General features: G+C 43.1%; 1 protein-coding gene across 1 annotated transcript in view; it reads right to left on the bottom strand.

Annotated features, from left to right (window-relative positions):
- The window catches only part of sgms1b (sphingomyelin synthase 1b), a 94989-nt gene that overhangs the window by 31019 nt on the left and 45739 nt on the right, over nucleotides 1–18231 (bottom strand). Inside the window, exons 3-4 of the mRNA XM_085994877.1 lie at nucleotides 11138–12059; nucleotides 9023–9140 (exon numbers count right to left, since the gene is read on the bottom strand). Of these exons, the coding sequence (XP_085851003.1) occupies nucleotides 9023–9140; nucleotides 11138–11763 (744 nt within the window). The 5' untranslated portion in view covers nucleotides 11764–12059. The remainder of the gene's footprint in view (nucleotides 1–9022; nucleotides 9141–11137; nucleotides 12060–18231) is intronic.

Raw genomic sequence — 18231 nt, 5'->3', positions numbered from 1 at the left:
GTCTACACCTACATTGTGATGGTTCTAGTAATTTACAAAAAGGCAAATGTTGACAGAAAAGCATGGCCAAAAATCGTTGCAATAGGTCGCAAGGCTTGAAGGCAAGAAGTGCATATCTCACATAACTTTAATATATAGATTACAGAATATTGAAAGTCTTACATAAAGAATATACTTCAGCTGTCACATTTATTCCCGTCATTGTTTCCATTACGCTTAAACTTGTCTATTTATACACTTACTACCCATAGGGTCCTTCCAACTGTCTCCAAGGCTGGTAGCATCATTCACCAACAGTACTATCTGCTTGAGGCCTGTAAAAGCTGGGCCTGTCATCTGGCCTTCCCCATGCTACCTCTCCTGTTGCCCCAGCTCACACCCTGCCCTGACCACTCAGACCTTCTCTTGCCCACAGGATCAAAGAAATCCCAAAAGCCATCTTCCCACTGTGACCAAGAAGCAGCTTTAAGTTGTTTAAGCCATTACTGTGCTTCTAACTATGGAATTTTCCAAGTGTGGTTGGGGGAGGCAAAGTGGAAATTACTAAAAAGGCAATTACAGTATAACTGCAATGTGCACTTTAAATAGCCTTTTGTAAAAACTTGAGGTAGAGAGGAATTCATGAAGGCTTACCTTCAGTGCTCCATAACACCCTGCTGTTCACTTCTATAGGTAACCCCCCAGTACCCATTCTTTCCCTCAATGCCCACCCAGCTCTAAAGAAAACAGCCATCATCGCATCCCGAACCGTGATCCATTTGTACAGTTGAATCTCAGTAAGCAATTTAAGATAGCTTCTATAGCCAGTTCCCAGTTCGTAAAGCGTCCTCAACACCCTTCAACTCCGTCCCACAGTTCTCAACTTCCAAGATGCCCCTCCCAGTACTTCCACACCCAGCAACACCCTCCACGATGCTCCCACGCTCCATCATCCCAGTGCTCCCATACCCGACATCCAACCTCCTACTACTGATACACTTCCAGACCCTGGCTATCCCCTCACATTAATACAAGATCCAATGAACACTGCCCATCTCTGCCTACCATATCCCATCATCCCCCTCCCTTTTCCCTTCCCATGGAGCACATATTAAATCATTATTCCCACCCTCAGTACTTCTTCCTGCCTCCTACTTATCAGCATCGTGCCGACCATCGTCCTTTGCATCATGGACTTTTTTTTAAAAAGGCAAGACAAAAATTATATAATATCGGCAAACACATAATACATGGCCAAGCTGATTTACAATTTTGAAAAGCATAATTTGAACCTGAAAATATTAATAATGCCATCACTAGTGGGTATGGTAGCATTGTGGTTATGTTACTGGAATAGTAATCCAGAGGCCTGGACCAATGAGTCGGAGAAGTGAGTTCAAACCCCACCACGGCAGCTGGGGAATTTAAATTCAGTTAATTAAATAAATCTGGAATAAAGCGCTAGCATCAGTAACGGTGACCATGAAACTATCGGATTGTCGTAAAAACCCATCTGGTTCACTAATGTCGTTTCGGGAAGGAAATCTGCTGTCCTATATGTGACTCCAGACCCACAGCAATGTGGTTGACTCTTAGCTGACTTTTGAAATGGCCTGAGTTGTAAAAAACCGCTACGAAAAACAATAAAAATAAAACCGGATGGACCACCCGGCATCAACCTTTGCATCGGCTACGGAGACGACAATGCCACACCAAGCCCAACCCAGTCAACCCTGAAAAGTCCTCCTCACCAACATCTGGGGACTTGTGCCAAAATTGAGACCTGTCCCACAGACTAGTCAGGTAACAGCCCGACAAAGTCATACTCACAGAATCATACTTTTCAGCCGATGTCCCAAACTCCTCCATCGCCATCCCTCCGTACGTCCTGACCCACCGGCAGCACAGACCCACCAGGGGTGGCGGCACAGTGGTATACAGTCGGGAAGGAGTGGCCCTGGGAGTCCTCAACATTGACTCCGGACCCCATGAAGTCTCATGGCTTCAGGTCAAGCATGGGCAAGGAAACCTCCTGCTGATTACCACCTACCGCCCTCCCCCAGCTGATTAATCAGTTCTCCTCCATGTTGAACACCACTTGGAAGAAGCACTGAGAGTAGCAAGGGCACAGAATGTACTCTGGGCGGGGAACTTCAATGTCCATCACTATGAGCGGCTTGGTAGCACCACTACTGACCGAGCTGGGCAAGTCCTGAAGGACATAGCTGCCAGTCTGGGCCTGAGACAGGTGGTGAGAGAACCAACGAGGGAAAAACCTACTTGACCTCGTCTTCACCAATCTACCTGTCGCAGATGCATCTGTCCATGACAGCATTGGTAGCACTGACCACCGCACAGTCATTGTGGAGACAAAGTCCCATCTTCACACTGAGGACACCCTCCATCGTGCTAAATGGGACAGATACAGAACAGATCTTGCAGCTCAAAACTGGGCATCCATAAGGCGCTGTGGACCATCAGCAGCAGAATTGTATTCCAGCACAATCTGCAACCTCATGGCCCAGCATATCCCTCACTTTACCATTACCATCAAGCCAGGGGACCAATCCTGGTTCAAAAATGCCAGGAGCAGCACCAGGTGTAACTAAAAATGTGGTGCCAACCCAGGGAAGCTGCAACACAGGACTACATGCATACTAAAAAGCAGAAGCATAAGAACATAAGAAATAGGAGGAGTAGGCCAATCGGCCCCTCGAGCCTGCTCCGCCATTCAATAAGATCATGGCTGATCTGATCCTAACCGCCAATCCACTATCACAGAACCATCTCCTGAATCTAACAGAATTAGACACACGAAATAGGAGCAGGATCAGGCTACACGGCCCCTGGGCCCGCTCCGCTACCCACAGGGCCATGACCGATCCAAACCTAGACTCGTCCAAATTCCTGCCCGCTCCCCGTAACCCTTTACTTCTAGGAAACTGTCTATTTCTGTTTTAAATTTATGTAATGATGTAGCTTCTACAGCTTTTTGGGGCAGCATATTCCATGGACCTACCACCCTCTGAGTGAAGTAGTTCCTCCTCATCTCAGTTTTGAAAGAGCAGCCCCTTATCCTAAGACTATGCCCCCCAGTTCTAGTTTCACCCATCATCAGGAACATCTTCCCCGCATCCACCCAATCAAGCCCCTTCACAATCTTATATGTTTCAATAAGATCGCCTCTCATTCTTCTGAACTCCAATGAGTAGAGTCCCAATCTACTCAACCTCTCCTCATATGTCCATCCCCTCATCCCCGGGATTAACCGAGTGAACCTTCTTTGTACTGACTCGAGAGCAAGTATGTCCTTTCTTAAGTATGGACACCAAAACTGTATGCAGTATTCCAGGTGCGGTCTCACCAATACCTTGTACAACTGAAGCACTACCTCCCTATTTTTATATTCTATCCCCCTAGCAATGAAAGCCAACATTCCATTGGCCTTCTTAATCACTTGCTGCACCTGCATACTAACCTTTTGAGTTTCGTGCACCAGGACCCCCAGATCCCTTTGTACTTCAGTACTTTCCAGTTTCTTGCCATTAAGATAATAACTTGCTCTACGATTTTTCCTGCCAAAGTGCATAACCTCACACTTTCCAGTATTGTATTCCATCTGCCAAATCTCTGCCCACTTACTTAGCCTGTCTATGTCCCCTTGCAGGTTTTTTATGTCCTCCTCACTCACTACTTTCCCTCCCATCTTAGTATCATCTGCAAACTTTGATATGTTACACTCGGTCCCCTCCTCCAAATCGTTAATATAGATTGTAAAGAGTTGGGGACCCAGCACTGACCCCTGCGGAACACCACTAGTTAGTGATTGCCAGTCTGAGAATGAACCATTTATCCCAACTCTCTGCCTTCTGTTAGATAGCCAATCCTCTATCCATGCCAGAATATTACCCCCAATCCTGTGATTTTTTATCTTAAGCAATAATCTTTAGTGTGGCACCTTGTCAAATGCCTTTTGGAAGTCTAAATACACTACGTCCACTGGTTCCCCTTTATCCACCCTATATGTTACTTCCTCAAAGAACTCCAGCAAATTTGTCAAACATGACTTCCCCCTTCATAAAACCATGCTGACTTTGTCCTATTAAATTATGATTATCCAAATGTCCTGTTACTGTCTCCTTAATAATGGACTCCAAAATTTTACCTACCACAGATGTTAGGCTAACCGGTCTATAGTTTCCAGCCTTCCGTCTACTGCCCTTTTTAAATAAGGGTGTTACATTAGCAGTTTTCCAGTCTGCCGGGACCTTTGCCGAGTCCAGGGAGTTTTGGAAAATTATTACCAATGCATCCACAATCCCTACCGCCACTTCCCTCAAGACCCTAGGATGTAAGCCATCAGGTCCAGGTGATTTATCCGCCTCGAGTCCCATTATTTTACCGAGTACCACTTCCTTAGTGATTTTGATCGTGTTTAGCTCCTCCCCCCCTTTAGCCCCCTGTTTGTCCAGTGTTGGGATATTCTTAGTGTCTTCTACTGTAAAGACTGATGTAAAATATTCATTGTGTTTTTGCCATCTCCATATTTCCCACCATTAATTTCCTGGTCTCATCCTCTAAGGGACCAACATTTACTTTAGCCACCCTTTTTCTTTTTATATAACTATAAAAACTCTTACTATCTGTTTTTATATTTTTTGCTAATTTACTTTCATAATCTATCTTCCCTTTCTTAATCAATCTTTTTGTTATTTTTTGCTGTCTTTTAAAGTTTTCCCAATCCTCTATCCTCCCACTAGATTTGGCTACCTTATATGCCTTTGTTTTTAGTCGAATACTATCCTTAATTTCTTTACTTAGCCACGGATGGCTGTCTTTTCTTTTACACCCTTTTCTTCTCAGTGGAATATATATTTTTTGGAAGTTGTAAAATAACTCCTTAAATGTACATCACTGATCATGTATCGTCTTACCCTTTAATCTATTTTCCCAATCCACTCAATTCCGCTCTCATACCTTCATAGTCTCCTTTATTCAAGCTTAGCACGCTTGTTTGAGATCCAACCTTCTCACCCTCTAATTGAATATGGAATTCAACCATGTTATGGTCACTCATTCCAAGGGGATCCTTTACTAGGACATTTTTAATTAATCCCATCTTGTTACACAGGACCAGATCTAAGGTTGCTTGCCCCCTGGTCGGTTCAGTTACATACTGCTCAAGAAACCCATCCCTAATACAATGAACTCATCCTCAAGGCAGCCCTGCCCAATTTGATTTGTCCAATTAATATGATAGTTAAAATCCCCCATAATTATAGATGTTCCCTTATTACAAGCCTCAACTATTTCCTGATTGATACTCCGTCCAACAGAGTTGCCACTGTTCGGAGGCCTATAGACTACGCCCACTAGTGTTTTTTTCCCCTTATTATTCCTTACCTCCACCCAAACTGTTTCATTATCCTGATCTTTTGACCCAATATCATTTCTCTGTATTACAGTGATTCCTTCCTTTATTAACATAGCCACCCCACCTCCCCTTCCTTCCTTCCTGATCGTTAAATAACCTGGTATGTTTAATTCCCAGGCATTGTCACCCTGCAGCATGCTATCGACAGAGCTAATCAATCCCACAATTAACGGATCAGATCAAAGCTCTGCAGTCCTGCCACATCCAGTTGTGAATGGTGGTGGACCATTAAACAACTAATGGGAGGAGGAGGCTCCATGAATATCCCCATCCTCAATGATGGTGGCGCCCAGTACACGAGTGCAAAAGACAAGGCTGAAGCGTTTGCAACCATCTTCAGCCAGAAGTGTCGGGTGGATGATCCATATCGGCCTACTCCCGAGGTCCCCACCATCACAGAAGCCAGTCTTCAGCCAATTCGATTCATTCCACGTGATATCAAGAAATGACTGAACGCACTGGATACAGCAAAGGCTGTGGGCCCTGACAACATCCCGGCTGTCGTGCTGATGGCTTGTGCTCCAGAACTAGCCGCGCCTCTAGCCAAGCTGTTCCAGTACAACCGCAACACTGGCATCTATCCGACAACGTGGAAAACTGCCCAGGAATGTCCTGTCCACAAAATGTAGGACAAATCCAATCTGGCCAATTACCGCCCCATCAGTCTACTCTCAATCATCAGCAAAGTGATGGAAGGTGTCGTCGAAAGTGCTATCAAGCAGCACTTACTCACCAATAACCTGCTCACTGATGCCCAGTTTGGATTCCGCCAGGACCACTCGGCTCCAGACCTCATTACAGCCTTGGTCCAAATGTGGACAAAAGAGCTGAATTCCGGAGGTGAGAGTGACTGCCCTTGACATCAAGACAGCATTTGACCGAGTGTGGCATCAAGGAGGCCTAGTCAAACTGAAGTCAGTGGGAATCGGGGGGGGGGGGGGGGAACTCTCCACTGGCTGGAGTCATACCTAGCACAAAGGAAGATGGTTGTGGTGATTGAAGGTCAATCATCACAGCCCCAGGACATCGTTGCAGGAGTTCATCAGGACTGTGTCTAGGCCCAACCATCTTCAGCTGCTTCATCAATGACCTTCCCTCCATCATAAGATCAGAAGTGGGGATGTTTGCTGATGACTGCAGTGTTCAGTGCCATTAGCAAATCCTCAGATAATGAAGCAGTCCATTGCACACATGCAGCAAGACCTGGACGACGTTCAGGCTTAGGCTGATAAGTGACAGAGAACAGTCACGCCACACAAGTGGCAGACAATGACTATCTCCAACAAGCGAACGTCTAACTACCGCCCTTTGACAATCAACGGCATTACCATCACCGAATCCCCCACCATCGATATTCTGGGGGGGGGGGGGGGGGGGGGGGGGTTCACCTTTGACCAGAAATTTAACTGGACCAGCCACATAAATACTGTGGCAACAAGAGGTCAGAGGCTGGATATTCTGTGGCGATTATCTCACCTCCTGACTCCCCAAAGCCCTTCCACCATCTACAAGGCACGAGTCAGGAGTGTGATGGAATACTCTCCACTTGCCTGCTTGAATGCAGCTCCAAAAAAACTCAAGGAGCTCGACACCATCCAAGGCAAAGCAGCCCGCTTGATTGGCATCCCAACCACCACCTCAAACATTCACTCCCTCCACCACTGGCGTACCACGGCTGCAGTGTGTACCAACTACAAGATGCACTGCAGCAACTCACCAAGGCTTCTTCAGCAGTACCTTCCAAACCCACGACCTCTACCACCTGGAAGGACAAGGGTAGCAGGCGCATGGGAACACCACCACCTCCAATTTCCCCTCCAAGTCACACAACATCCGGACTTGGAAGTATAATGCTGTTCCTTCATCGTCGCTGGGTCAAATTCCTGGAACTCGCTCCCTAAAAGCACTGTGGGAGTACCTACACCACATGGACTGCAGCGGTTCAAGGCGGTGGCTCACCACCACCTTCGCAAGGGCAACTAGGGTTGGGCAATAAATGCTGGCCTTGCCAGCAACACCCACATCCCATGAACGAATAAAAAAAACTTTTAAATAACTTATTCTCAACCGGCTATTAAAACACAAGTTGTTTTTGTAAACTGTACTGTACATCAATCACGCTGCTGAATTCTAATCACATGGATTGGTTCACAGCAATTTACAATGGCCTAGATTTCAATGAATAAACACAGCTAATGTCAGCTACAATATGGAATTAGCTGAAGCTTTCCAAAAGCAATATTCAAAGGATGGATTTCTATGACACCTCACAGGGCTTCAAATGGTCACAAGGCTTTCTTGTGATTAAATAATTCGGAGCAAAACAGATCAGATCTATTTATACATCTTCCACATGACCAAGATAATCTTGAAATTTAACCATCCTGGGAATACATTCTGCAATAAGATTAGCAGGCTCAATTGTGGAAAACAAAAACAAAGCTACTGTACAAATTATATTGTATTGAACTGGCATTGGGCAGTTGAATCTGGTACAACAAACTGTATAGTAATCTACTTATAACTGAGAATTTATAACTAATCTAGTCCTGCCCTTTGTATAATAAGTTTACAAGTTGGTAACTCTCTGCCCTCTTGGAATTTAAAAAATATTTAAATAACTCTCACTGGTTCTTAGTATGTTGTCTGGCAGTGATGGAACATTTAATATACTAAAAAGTTAGTATAAATAGGATTGTTACTGCTGCTGTTTAAGCCCAGCATTTTTACATTTACATGATTTTTTTATTTAGAAAGACCGGCTGGGAGCATAGAGAGGCGCCTCAGGCACTAAATTATTCCCATGGACGAGCCTTTAAAGAAGGTGGCACTCGTCAAATCCTCCTTCAATCCGAAGGACCAAACAAACATCAACACTTCCAAGATAGGAAAGTTGAATTCTGCCACTCACGAACCTCTTTCCCTATTCCATGCAACAACCTACTACCACCATGAAGTGCTCTAAACACTCCGGCTGAGAACATATAACTCATGCGCGTTTCAAACAGCCCTTGAACTCAAAACTCGTAGAAAATTGGGATTAGGTCAAGCGCTTAAACTGCTTAAACAACAGGTCTATTTTGGAATAACCTGTTCTTTAAATCCATTATATTCCCAATGTGCTGGAGTCATATACTGCATTTGGTTGGTTGCATTTCCTACACACAAGAAATTTATGGCATGCATTTCTTGTATGGCAATTAAAAGTTTATACAACCTTTCCACTGTATACATTTGTTCCAGTTTAATGAGGTATTGGTATTGCTAAATTCAACCACCCATGAATTATGTTCTCCTTAATGCACTTCCACATAATTTACATGCGTTTATTTGTAGCAACTAGTCAAAATTTAGTAAAACTTCTCTGAAATAGTCTAATCTCTGTTTAGAATGCGGAACAGATTTCAATATGCATACTGCTGCTACAAATTTAATTAGATCATGGCAAAACTTAATTTCCTTGTGAAATTAGAAAAAGATTGTGGTATCTTTCGTTTCCATTTAATGTTACCAGTTACAATTTCAGTAAAACACTCTGTTCTACACCTTCAGGGGGTTTACAACTTCTGCTTAGTTATCCTCTACTGTGGAAACGTAATCAGAACTTACCTTTGGAGAACAGCTGAAGTGCATGCCAGGCACTGGAAGTGTTGTTACATACATTGTAATACATCTGTACAGGTAAAGTGTGCCAACTATGAAGAAGAATCTCCTGCCCACAATAGATCTGATTTGGGGGGGGGGGGGGGGGGGGAAGGAAGGGGAAAAAGAAACATTAAAATTTTGAACTAATATACTGTAGTTGCAATCAAACAAGGCAGTATTGTTTTAAATTGTTTCCAAGCCACGTCAAACATAAAAAAGGTTTTCTTATGCTCTCGTCCAAGTCAGATTTTTTACCCTTTATACCTTCTCTCCTGAGGAGAGGGACTTAGGATGGGGTAGAGCTCCACCAGCATGTACTGGCTACTCACGGAGAGACATTACAGCCAAGTTAAACCTGTCCTCGGCAGGAGTATATATGCCCATTTTCCAGGAAGCAGGGATGGAGCATCATTGGGCAGGGATCACGAGTAGGGTCTCCAGGTGAATTTCCCCTTCCCCAACACAGACGGCGATGCAATTGTGGCACAGCTCTGGCTCAGAACAATTACCTCTGCACAGATTAAGGATTGAAGCTGGGATTTTCCTCGTCTGTACAGCTCACCATCATGCTACAGAATGCATTTATTCATTGAGCTGTCAGCAAAACCCTTATTTTGACCATCTTTAAATCACACTCAAAACTGAAAGTATAGTGAAAATTAAACTGAAAACACGGATGGGATATTAGGCTGGGTTTAATGTTCTCTTTCGGAAATCATTGTACATTTTTTACTTCTTCGTCCAGATTTATGTCCCAAGAAAATTCAACACTTCCCTCGGGTTTGTTTTTTAAAAAGTGATAGTTCAGGAATCCATTATTCTGGCTATAACAAGCATATCGTGTCATATAAGCAAATACTACTGTACTGCAGCTTTTTGTATGGAATCTACAATTGGAACTAGAAAGAAATTTTACGGAGTAAAATTCACTTATCCCAAGTATTCAATGAGAAAAGGCTATGAATTTACCCTTTTGTAAATGCTTAAGAGTGAATGCCAGGTAAAACTTCCAAAGAAAAAATGGAATTTCCTCTCTGACCCGACTCCAAAGGTCAGCTCAAACTCCAGACAACATTACAATCTACTTATTCAGCCGTAAGTGGTTTAATTCCAGTCCCATTAGTACTGGAACTAGAATTCTTCAGACAGATGATTTAAGTCTATAGTTATTCCTATGCCTTTAGCCCCTTCCATAATCAAATAATAATCCAGCTCCTCTATAATCAAAACAGCACCACCTCATTTTCATGGGATCTTATTGCATATTATCTGTGGGGTCTGCAAATTTTGTACTCTCATCCCTCTCTCCTGCAATTAAAATATAACGCTGAAGTAAATATACTAGTCTTGGACTGACAGTTCATTGCAACATTAAACTGTAATTGCAGGGGATGAGATTGAGTGTACAAAATTCACAGCTGGCATTACCCAGGTTGAGAGATCTAAATCTCACCAACAACTAGGTGAAATCTTTGTGCATGCCTATATGCATAGGCTGACTTCATTATGACTGGTAACTTTTGAAAATGGCTGCTTTCTCCAAACAATATTCTGCCTAAGTTTGCAGAGCAACCAGGAAGTCCAACAGACTGCCTGACTACTATACTGCAGTTATGCTACGTCAAGTCAAAGTGATACCAGACCAGTTCCTCAAAGTCGTCTCACACCCAGCGTTCCACAGTCAAATCACAATGTGACAGAGTAATAGTCACTTGAAAAGTATAGCCACATAAAAAATTTAATCTATTTTATTCATGGTTTCTATATTTTAATTTTCAATATTATTCTCTCCAATGACAGCAAATTCAATTCGGTTAAACCATTACAACACAAGAGTTCTGATATCTTCACAGAATTTTCTAGTGTTACAGAACAATGATCCTTTGCCTTAAAGGGTAAAACCAGGAAGTCATTTTTAATTTGCTGTCTTGTTTTAGGCAACTGAAAAAAGAAAATTTTTTATAAAGCAAAAATCCAGAAAAGTTGAACTAAATCCAGTAGTTCACATACATTTGCAATCAAAATTTGATCATATGAGACTTCAAAAAGGAAATCTATTCCATTGCTTATTTTACTTACTTGTATTTCATTAGCACCCACTGAACCAGCCATAATCCTACAAGTATCATGCCATTAATCTCACAGATGGAAAAGGCCCATTCCACCCTGTTAAAATAGTCAAAAAATTTGTCTGGTAGAGGAGGCTGTTCCTCCTTGGGAGGCACGCGTTCGTGGACAACGGAGATCATCACTGTGGTAAGTAGAAAACAGGAAAGTGCATAAAGGAAAGCAACACCAGTCTTCCACCATTCCAGAGAGGATGGAAGTTGCTCCAGTTCTGGCATGGGGATTTGAACCATTTCCTTTCGGTAACCATTTGCCAAGCCAGTCCTTTTGGTTTTATTATGGATGTCATTCTCGCTGTCGGCACTCAGAGAACCCGTGTTAAGATGACCATTGGCATGACCATTCTTGTGCACTTCTATGTGATGCTCCATCTTTAGTGTTTCTATTTTTTCTAGTAGTAGCTGGCCATTGTCTGATGCAACAAGAGACAGAGGCGGTCTCTGGAAATCTTCCTGAGACAGTTTTAACAAGCCCTGGCCATCGAGCTTATTCTGAAATGCATCGGTATACTCCTGCATGCCATGCTCGGTCAGCCAGGCTAGCACATCTTTGGATGACCATTCCACCACCTCCTTCATTTCAGTAATAAACAATTGAAGTTCAGATGAACTAAAAGTGAGCACTAGTTGGCAGCAGCAGCTTCAAAACCATTATTTTACTCTTCCCAGGTAAAAAAAAAATGTTCTTTCCATGGCTTGTTCATTCTGTCTTGAGTACATTAACAAAAAATGTTTTCTCAAGAATCCAGTTTGGCACATAAAGCGTATCTGGTGATTTGGTTTGAAGTTTTCTCAGCTAGCACATCATGGAATCCACAGCATGCTCGTATCTTTCAGGTGCAATAAATTTCTATTACGCAAGGTGGGAAGTGAACCTGGTTTTGGGGTGGGGGGTGGGAGAGGGGGGGCAGGGGAGAAGAACAAGGAAAAATTAGAAGTGCAGAACCTTTCCGTAAAAAGATAAAAACAAGCATAACATTAGCATCAAAGTGAAGTCAGCAGGCTAATTTCATACCTTTATAACTCCAGTCTGAATTTAAACTGAAGCCACTACTGGTGTGCCTGCTGCATGTGTGGCAAATCAGTGTTAAGACTCTCCAGTGGAGGAAAGTAAACAGGGAAACAGTGCTAGATCTCTGAAGGGGGATTTAACTATACATTAAGACCTGGAAAGAAACTTCACTTTGAAGTTGCTCACATACATGAGCAGACATATATATATTCCAATCCAGATTAAATTATGTGCTGAATTTAATTAAATTTACACAAGCAGTGGACAGAACAAAACAAAGATGAGCAGAAATAATTTCGGGTAATAAGAGCAAAGCTGGAAAATATCCTCAGAACCCCCATGATTGTGTTATAGCACGTAACACATGGCCCACTCATCTTTTAGAGCCTTTTTCATTCAACTTTTGCCCTCCTACTCTGTATCTTGCATTTTTACAAAGTCAAGAAATTTGGTTATCCAGTTTCATATTGCATCATACCAAAAGCTTTACTGAAAAATGTGGTCTTCTGCATGTATTACCACAAAATTCACTTGTGTATACATTCTATGATGGCATTCGTGATTCCTTTACAAATAATTACAATGGAGAAAGAGTGGATGTAGTGGTTAATTTTCAACATCATCATCATTTGCGGCCAAACATTTATTGATGTTGAATAAATATTGGCCATAGAATTTCCCAGTAAACAGCAAATTATTCTGAATCAATTTGAAGTGGTGAAAGCATAACCAGTCACCCCATCCCCACCATTTCTCAAAAGGTGTTGCCTCTCATTGGGATATGGTCGTAGAGGTGCCGACAGCTTTTCAAAATTTCATCCAAGAGGTTGTTTTCATTTGGGAGTCCATGTCAGCAGGATATTCAACTGTGGAAGGCATCACAGCTGAGCCCATTTCTGCTGCTCGCTGGGTGTCCACGCTCCCAGCAGGAGTCATTAGATAGGCAAGCAAGCATTCTGGCTAATTTTTCTGTTCCCCAGCCTAAAGGTTCAATTGTAGCTTTGCAATTGCTGCGCTGGCTCAAATCAGCTAGCTCAGCAAAAGGGAGGAATTTGAACCTTGGACTTTCTTTACCTGTATGGTTTAGTTTTACACTGGGCAGTACCTTTACTCAAGGCCATTGCAAGCCCTTTTTATCAAAACTTTCACTGGGTGAATATCTGTCCATTTATTACATTATTCAATTCCAATTAAACACAACCCTGGGCAGTTACAGGCAATGAACTTTAAGGGTGCAATGAAGGCAGTTTTTGCAGTGATATTACATAAAACACACCCAACAGCCTTCAGCTATATTATCAAATGGATAATACAGCATAAAAATTGAGATTCCCAAAAAGCCGCACATCATTTTTGTCTCAGTGATATTTATTAATTGTCATTGCATCATGCTCCTTTAATATTTATTATTCTGCTACACTCCATATAATTTCAAAGTCATAACCAATGCAGCTTGAAGTAAATTTTAGGTTTGTTGTGAGCAGACTAAACCTATCTACAGGAGTCATGAATTACTTAGAAAATTAATTAGTGATAATCAATGGCCTAATGAGGAATATATAAGCACTTTCCTCAAATATTCTTAATGTCTCAGTAATTACGTATTATCAAAGAACAGATCGAAAGCCTAAGAAATAGGAACAGGGGTAGGCCATACAGCCCCTTGAGCCTGCTCCGCCATTCAATAAGATCATGGCTAATCTTCGACCTCAACTCCACTTTCCTGCACAATCCCCATATCCCTCGATTCCCCTAGAGTCCAAAAATCTGTTGATCTCTGTCTTGAATATACTCAATGACTCAGCATCCACAGTCCTCTGGGGTAGAGGATTGCAAAGACTCAACCCTCTGAGTGAAGAAATTTCTCATCTCACTCCTAAATGGCTAGCCCCTTATCCTGAGACTATGACTCTAGACTCTCCAGCCAGGGGAAACAGCCTCTCAGCATCTACCCTTAAGGTCTCTAGGAATTTTATACGTTTCAATGAGGTTATCTCTCATTCTTCAAAACTCCAGAGAATATAGGCCCACTCTACTCAATCTCTCCTCATAGGAGAGCCCTCTCAACCCAGGAATTAATCTAGTGAACCTTTGTTGCACTCCCTTTAAGGCAAGTGTATCCTTCCTTAGGTAAGGAGACCAAAACTGTACACAATGCTCCAGGTGTGGTCTCACCAAAACCCTGTACAATTGCAGCAAGACTGCCTTACTCTTACACTCCAATCCCTTTGCACTTGTTTTAATCTGAGGAAATAGTTTGCCTCAATTTCTTTTATTATTCGTGTTTTCAGATTTCCACTGTTTTAAATTGTCTTTACACCAAACCCAGTACAGGAAACTTTGGTTTATCCGGAGGTGAACTGTCCGGAATGCTCGAGCCACCGGCAAAAATCAGGAGCCGTTTCATTAGGTTTGTTTTCTTTTCGTTGCTTTTTTTTTTCCACTAGTCAGGCTCTGCAAGGTCTCGCTGAAGCTAAGCTACAGAGATGCTTGCAAGGTATGGCCGACTGTTTAGAAGCTGTTGGGGTTTGTTGCCAGATACGGCGCTCAAAATCTCTGTTTCAACATTAGCGCTGGTTTGTCCGGCAGTTTTGATGGGACGGCAGCAGCTCGGTCCCGTCGGTGCCGGATAGCACAAATTTTCCTGTAGTTCTTTGATGCCACCTTTGATCTTGTGGTGTGGTGTGTAGCAGAATGATCAATATTAAATTCAACGACAATAAACTTTCTGCAACATAAACATCTAAAATACTGAAACCTTACGCTACACAGGGTATCAGCTTTTTGAGGGGGAAAACAACTTCCATTTCGAAAAATGTCCCAAGATGCTTCACAGTGGCATAATAAAAAGAAAATGGATGCTGAACCAACGAAGGAGATATTAAATGGGGGAAAGAGGTGGGTTTTAGGAAGAATTTTAAAAGGGGGAGGGAGGGAGGTGGTGAGCCAAATTTCAACACCTGTGGCCTTGTGGGCTGAAGGCACGGTTGACAGAAGGTGGGGCAAAGGGAGAGGTAGGGGATCGCACAATAGGCCAGAGTCAGATGGACAGAAGATTCGGGGCAAGGGCGGACAGAAGATTCGGGGCAAGGGCGAGTTGTAGGATTGGAGGATGTTAGAGATAGGCAGGGGCAAGGCCATCAAGGGATTTAAAATACAAGGATGAGGTTTTTAAATTTGAGGCTTTGGGGAACTGGAAGACCATGTAGATCAGCAAGGACAGGGGGTGATGAGTTAGCAAGACTAGTTGTGGACATGGGGTTAGCTTCCACATGTACGCCGACGACATTCAACTCAACCCCTCTACTGCCTCCGTCACTGTTGTCAGACTGCTGGTCTAACATTCAGTCTTGGATGAGCCATTATTTCCTCTAAATGTTAGGAAGACTGAAGCCATTGGGCCAGATTTTGCTTTCAGCGGCAAACCAACAGCGCCAGCCAATAATTACCCCACGGCACTGTGGGGCTAATGACTGCACCGGGGGGCGAGGATGGTACAGCAAAGTGTAGAAATGCAGTGGTCATTGGGGATTAGATAGTCAGGGTGACATTCTATGGGGTTTTGTGCTGGCACTTACTGTAAATGAGAGCCAAAAAGCACAGCACCCCCTACAGAGCATCTGGGATGTGTGTGAACAGGGCAAGCAACTGTGCATCTCCTTAACCAATCAAATTGAAGAATTGTTAATGAGCAGCACAGAGTCTGAACCAGGGAATGTCAGTTAGAATAGTGAATTAATTGTCAAATCAGGTACAGAAAGAGAGAGAGAGAGGGGGAATAAAGGTTGGATTGAGAGAGAGAGAAAAAAAGAGACAAAGAAAAAGTTAAAAAAGCATTAATGTTTTTAAAATCTCCCAACAATAATTAACAGCAGAAGGAATGAGACTCCACACTTGTAAAAGTTAATTTTCAGTGCCGGCTTGTTTGGCAGTAAGAAAGATTTATCAAGCCATTAAAAGGGTACATTACACTGGAATGGCCAAGCCCTAACCTTTTCTGGCAAGTTTAGTTTATATCCATGAGCTGAATACCAGTGAGGACGGTGACACCTTAGGGGAATGCAGTCTAGAACACATCCACGGCACTGTGGGACTAATGACTGCACCGGGGGGCGGGGATGGTACAGCAAAGTGTAGAAATGCAGTGGTCATAGGGGATTAGATAGTCAGGGTGACAAACAAGCATTTCCGCAACCGCCGAAGTGAATCCCACATGGTGTGTTGCCTCCCTGGTACCAAGGCAATGGACATCATTGAGAGGGTGCAGAACATTTTGAGGGGGAGGAAGGGGAGCAGCCAGAAGTCGTGATTCATGTGGGAACCAATGACATAGAAAAGAAATGGGTTGAGGTCCTGCAGTCAGTTTCAGAATCTAGGGAGGAAGTTAAAGAACAGGACCTCAAAAGGTAGTAATGCCTGGGTTACTCCCAGTGTTACGCGCTAGTGAGTATCGGAATAGTAGGGAATAATAGGATAAAACAGGTTAACGCGTGGCTGGAGAAATGGTGCAGGAGGGAGGGCTTTAGATTCCTGGGACATTGGGATCAGTTCTGTGGTGGAAGGGACCTGTTCAAGGTGGATGGGTTTCACCTCAACAGAGCTGGAACCAATGTCCAGGATGAAACATTAGAGAGGAGAAACAAGCTGCAGAGGACCGGGAGAGGCAAATAGCACTAGAGTAAAAGAACAGTTCAGAAACAGGAGGGATCAGACAGGGGACAAATGCAAAACAGTCTAAGACAGGTTTGGAGTGCACGTATGCAAATGCACGAAGTGTGGTGAGCTGCAGGCTATGATTGAGCCAGGTCTCTGTTATTGTGACTCTAAGAAGGGGAAGATTGGGAGCATAAAATATTCCTGGCTACCAGATTTTCAGGAAAGACAGGAAAGGAAAAAGGAGGGGGGGGGGGGGGGTTGGCAGTATTGATCAAGTAAACAATTATAGCACTGGAGAGGAATGATGTAGTTGAGAAGCCAAAGACAGAGTCTATTTGGTTAGAATTAAGGAAATGAGAAGCTATTAAACTATACTATAGACCGCCAAATAGTGGGAAGGAGACAGAGGAGCACACTTGCAGGCAAATTACATAATTATATAGAGATAATAACGGGGAACTTCCATTATCCTAATGTAGACTGGGATAGGAACAGTGCAAGAGCAGAGGGGGAGGAATTCCTGAACAGCCCAGCGAGGAAGGAAGCAGGGCTGGATCTAGTTCTGGGGAATGAATTGGGGCAACTGGAGCATGTTTCAGTGGGGGAGCATTTGGGGTACAGTATCATATCAGGTTAGGAATAAAAAGGAACCCAAAAGTATTTTATATAAACATATAAATAGTAAAAGGGTAGTCAAAGGAAGGGTGGGGTCGATTAGGGACCAAAGAGGAGATGCATGGCCCAGAACTTCGGGTCTCCACGGGTGAGTACGCACGGGGCACTCGCCCATAGGCCCAATGGAAATGCCGGTTTCCTGCATGCACTGCGCATGCGTGGGAAACAGACACTTTCGTTCCCCTGAAAGAAGGGGTTCAGAGTTCAAACGCGTGTGCATCGAACTTGCGTTTTTTTTGTAGGTTTCCCCGAGAGGGTAAGTTTCCAGAATTTACACATTTAAAAAGCAGGCGTAAGGCCTGCTTTTTACAAGGTAAGTGGCGAATTAATTAAAATTAAAACATTTTTCCCCCACAGGTTTATTATTTTTAAATACTTTAAAGAAAGGTAAGTTTATTTTTAGCCCCGTTAGAAAATAAAATTATTTTTTTCAAAAATGTAAATTGTTTAAAATAGTTATTTCATGTAATTTATAGTTTATTTTAAAAATGCGATGGTTTTTTAAAAATGTATTTGAAGATTTAGTGATGTTTTGGGGCTCGCAGTATTTCTAAGTTTGACAGCACTTCCCGTCAAACTTATGAATGAAGCATTCCCTGCTCAGATTGGCTCCCCATGGTCCACGTGATCCCAGGGGACGCATCGAACTAACTGCGCCCCTGGGATACGCAAGCACTGCGCGCCGGCAGTTGGAGCAGGCCCAG

The sequence above is a fragment of the Somniosus microcephalus genome, chromosome 8 (genome assembly GCF_052327205.1).
Source record: "Somniosus microcephalus isolate GS21.2 chromosome 8, FLI_Smic_1.0, whole genome shotgun sequence".
Lineage (NCBI taxonomy): Eukaryota > Metazoa > Chordata > Chondrichthyes > Squaliformes > Somniosidae > Somniosus > Somniosus microcephalus.
This window is presented reverse-complemented; position numbering and strand designations above follow the sequence as displayed.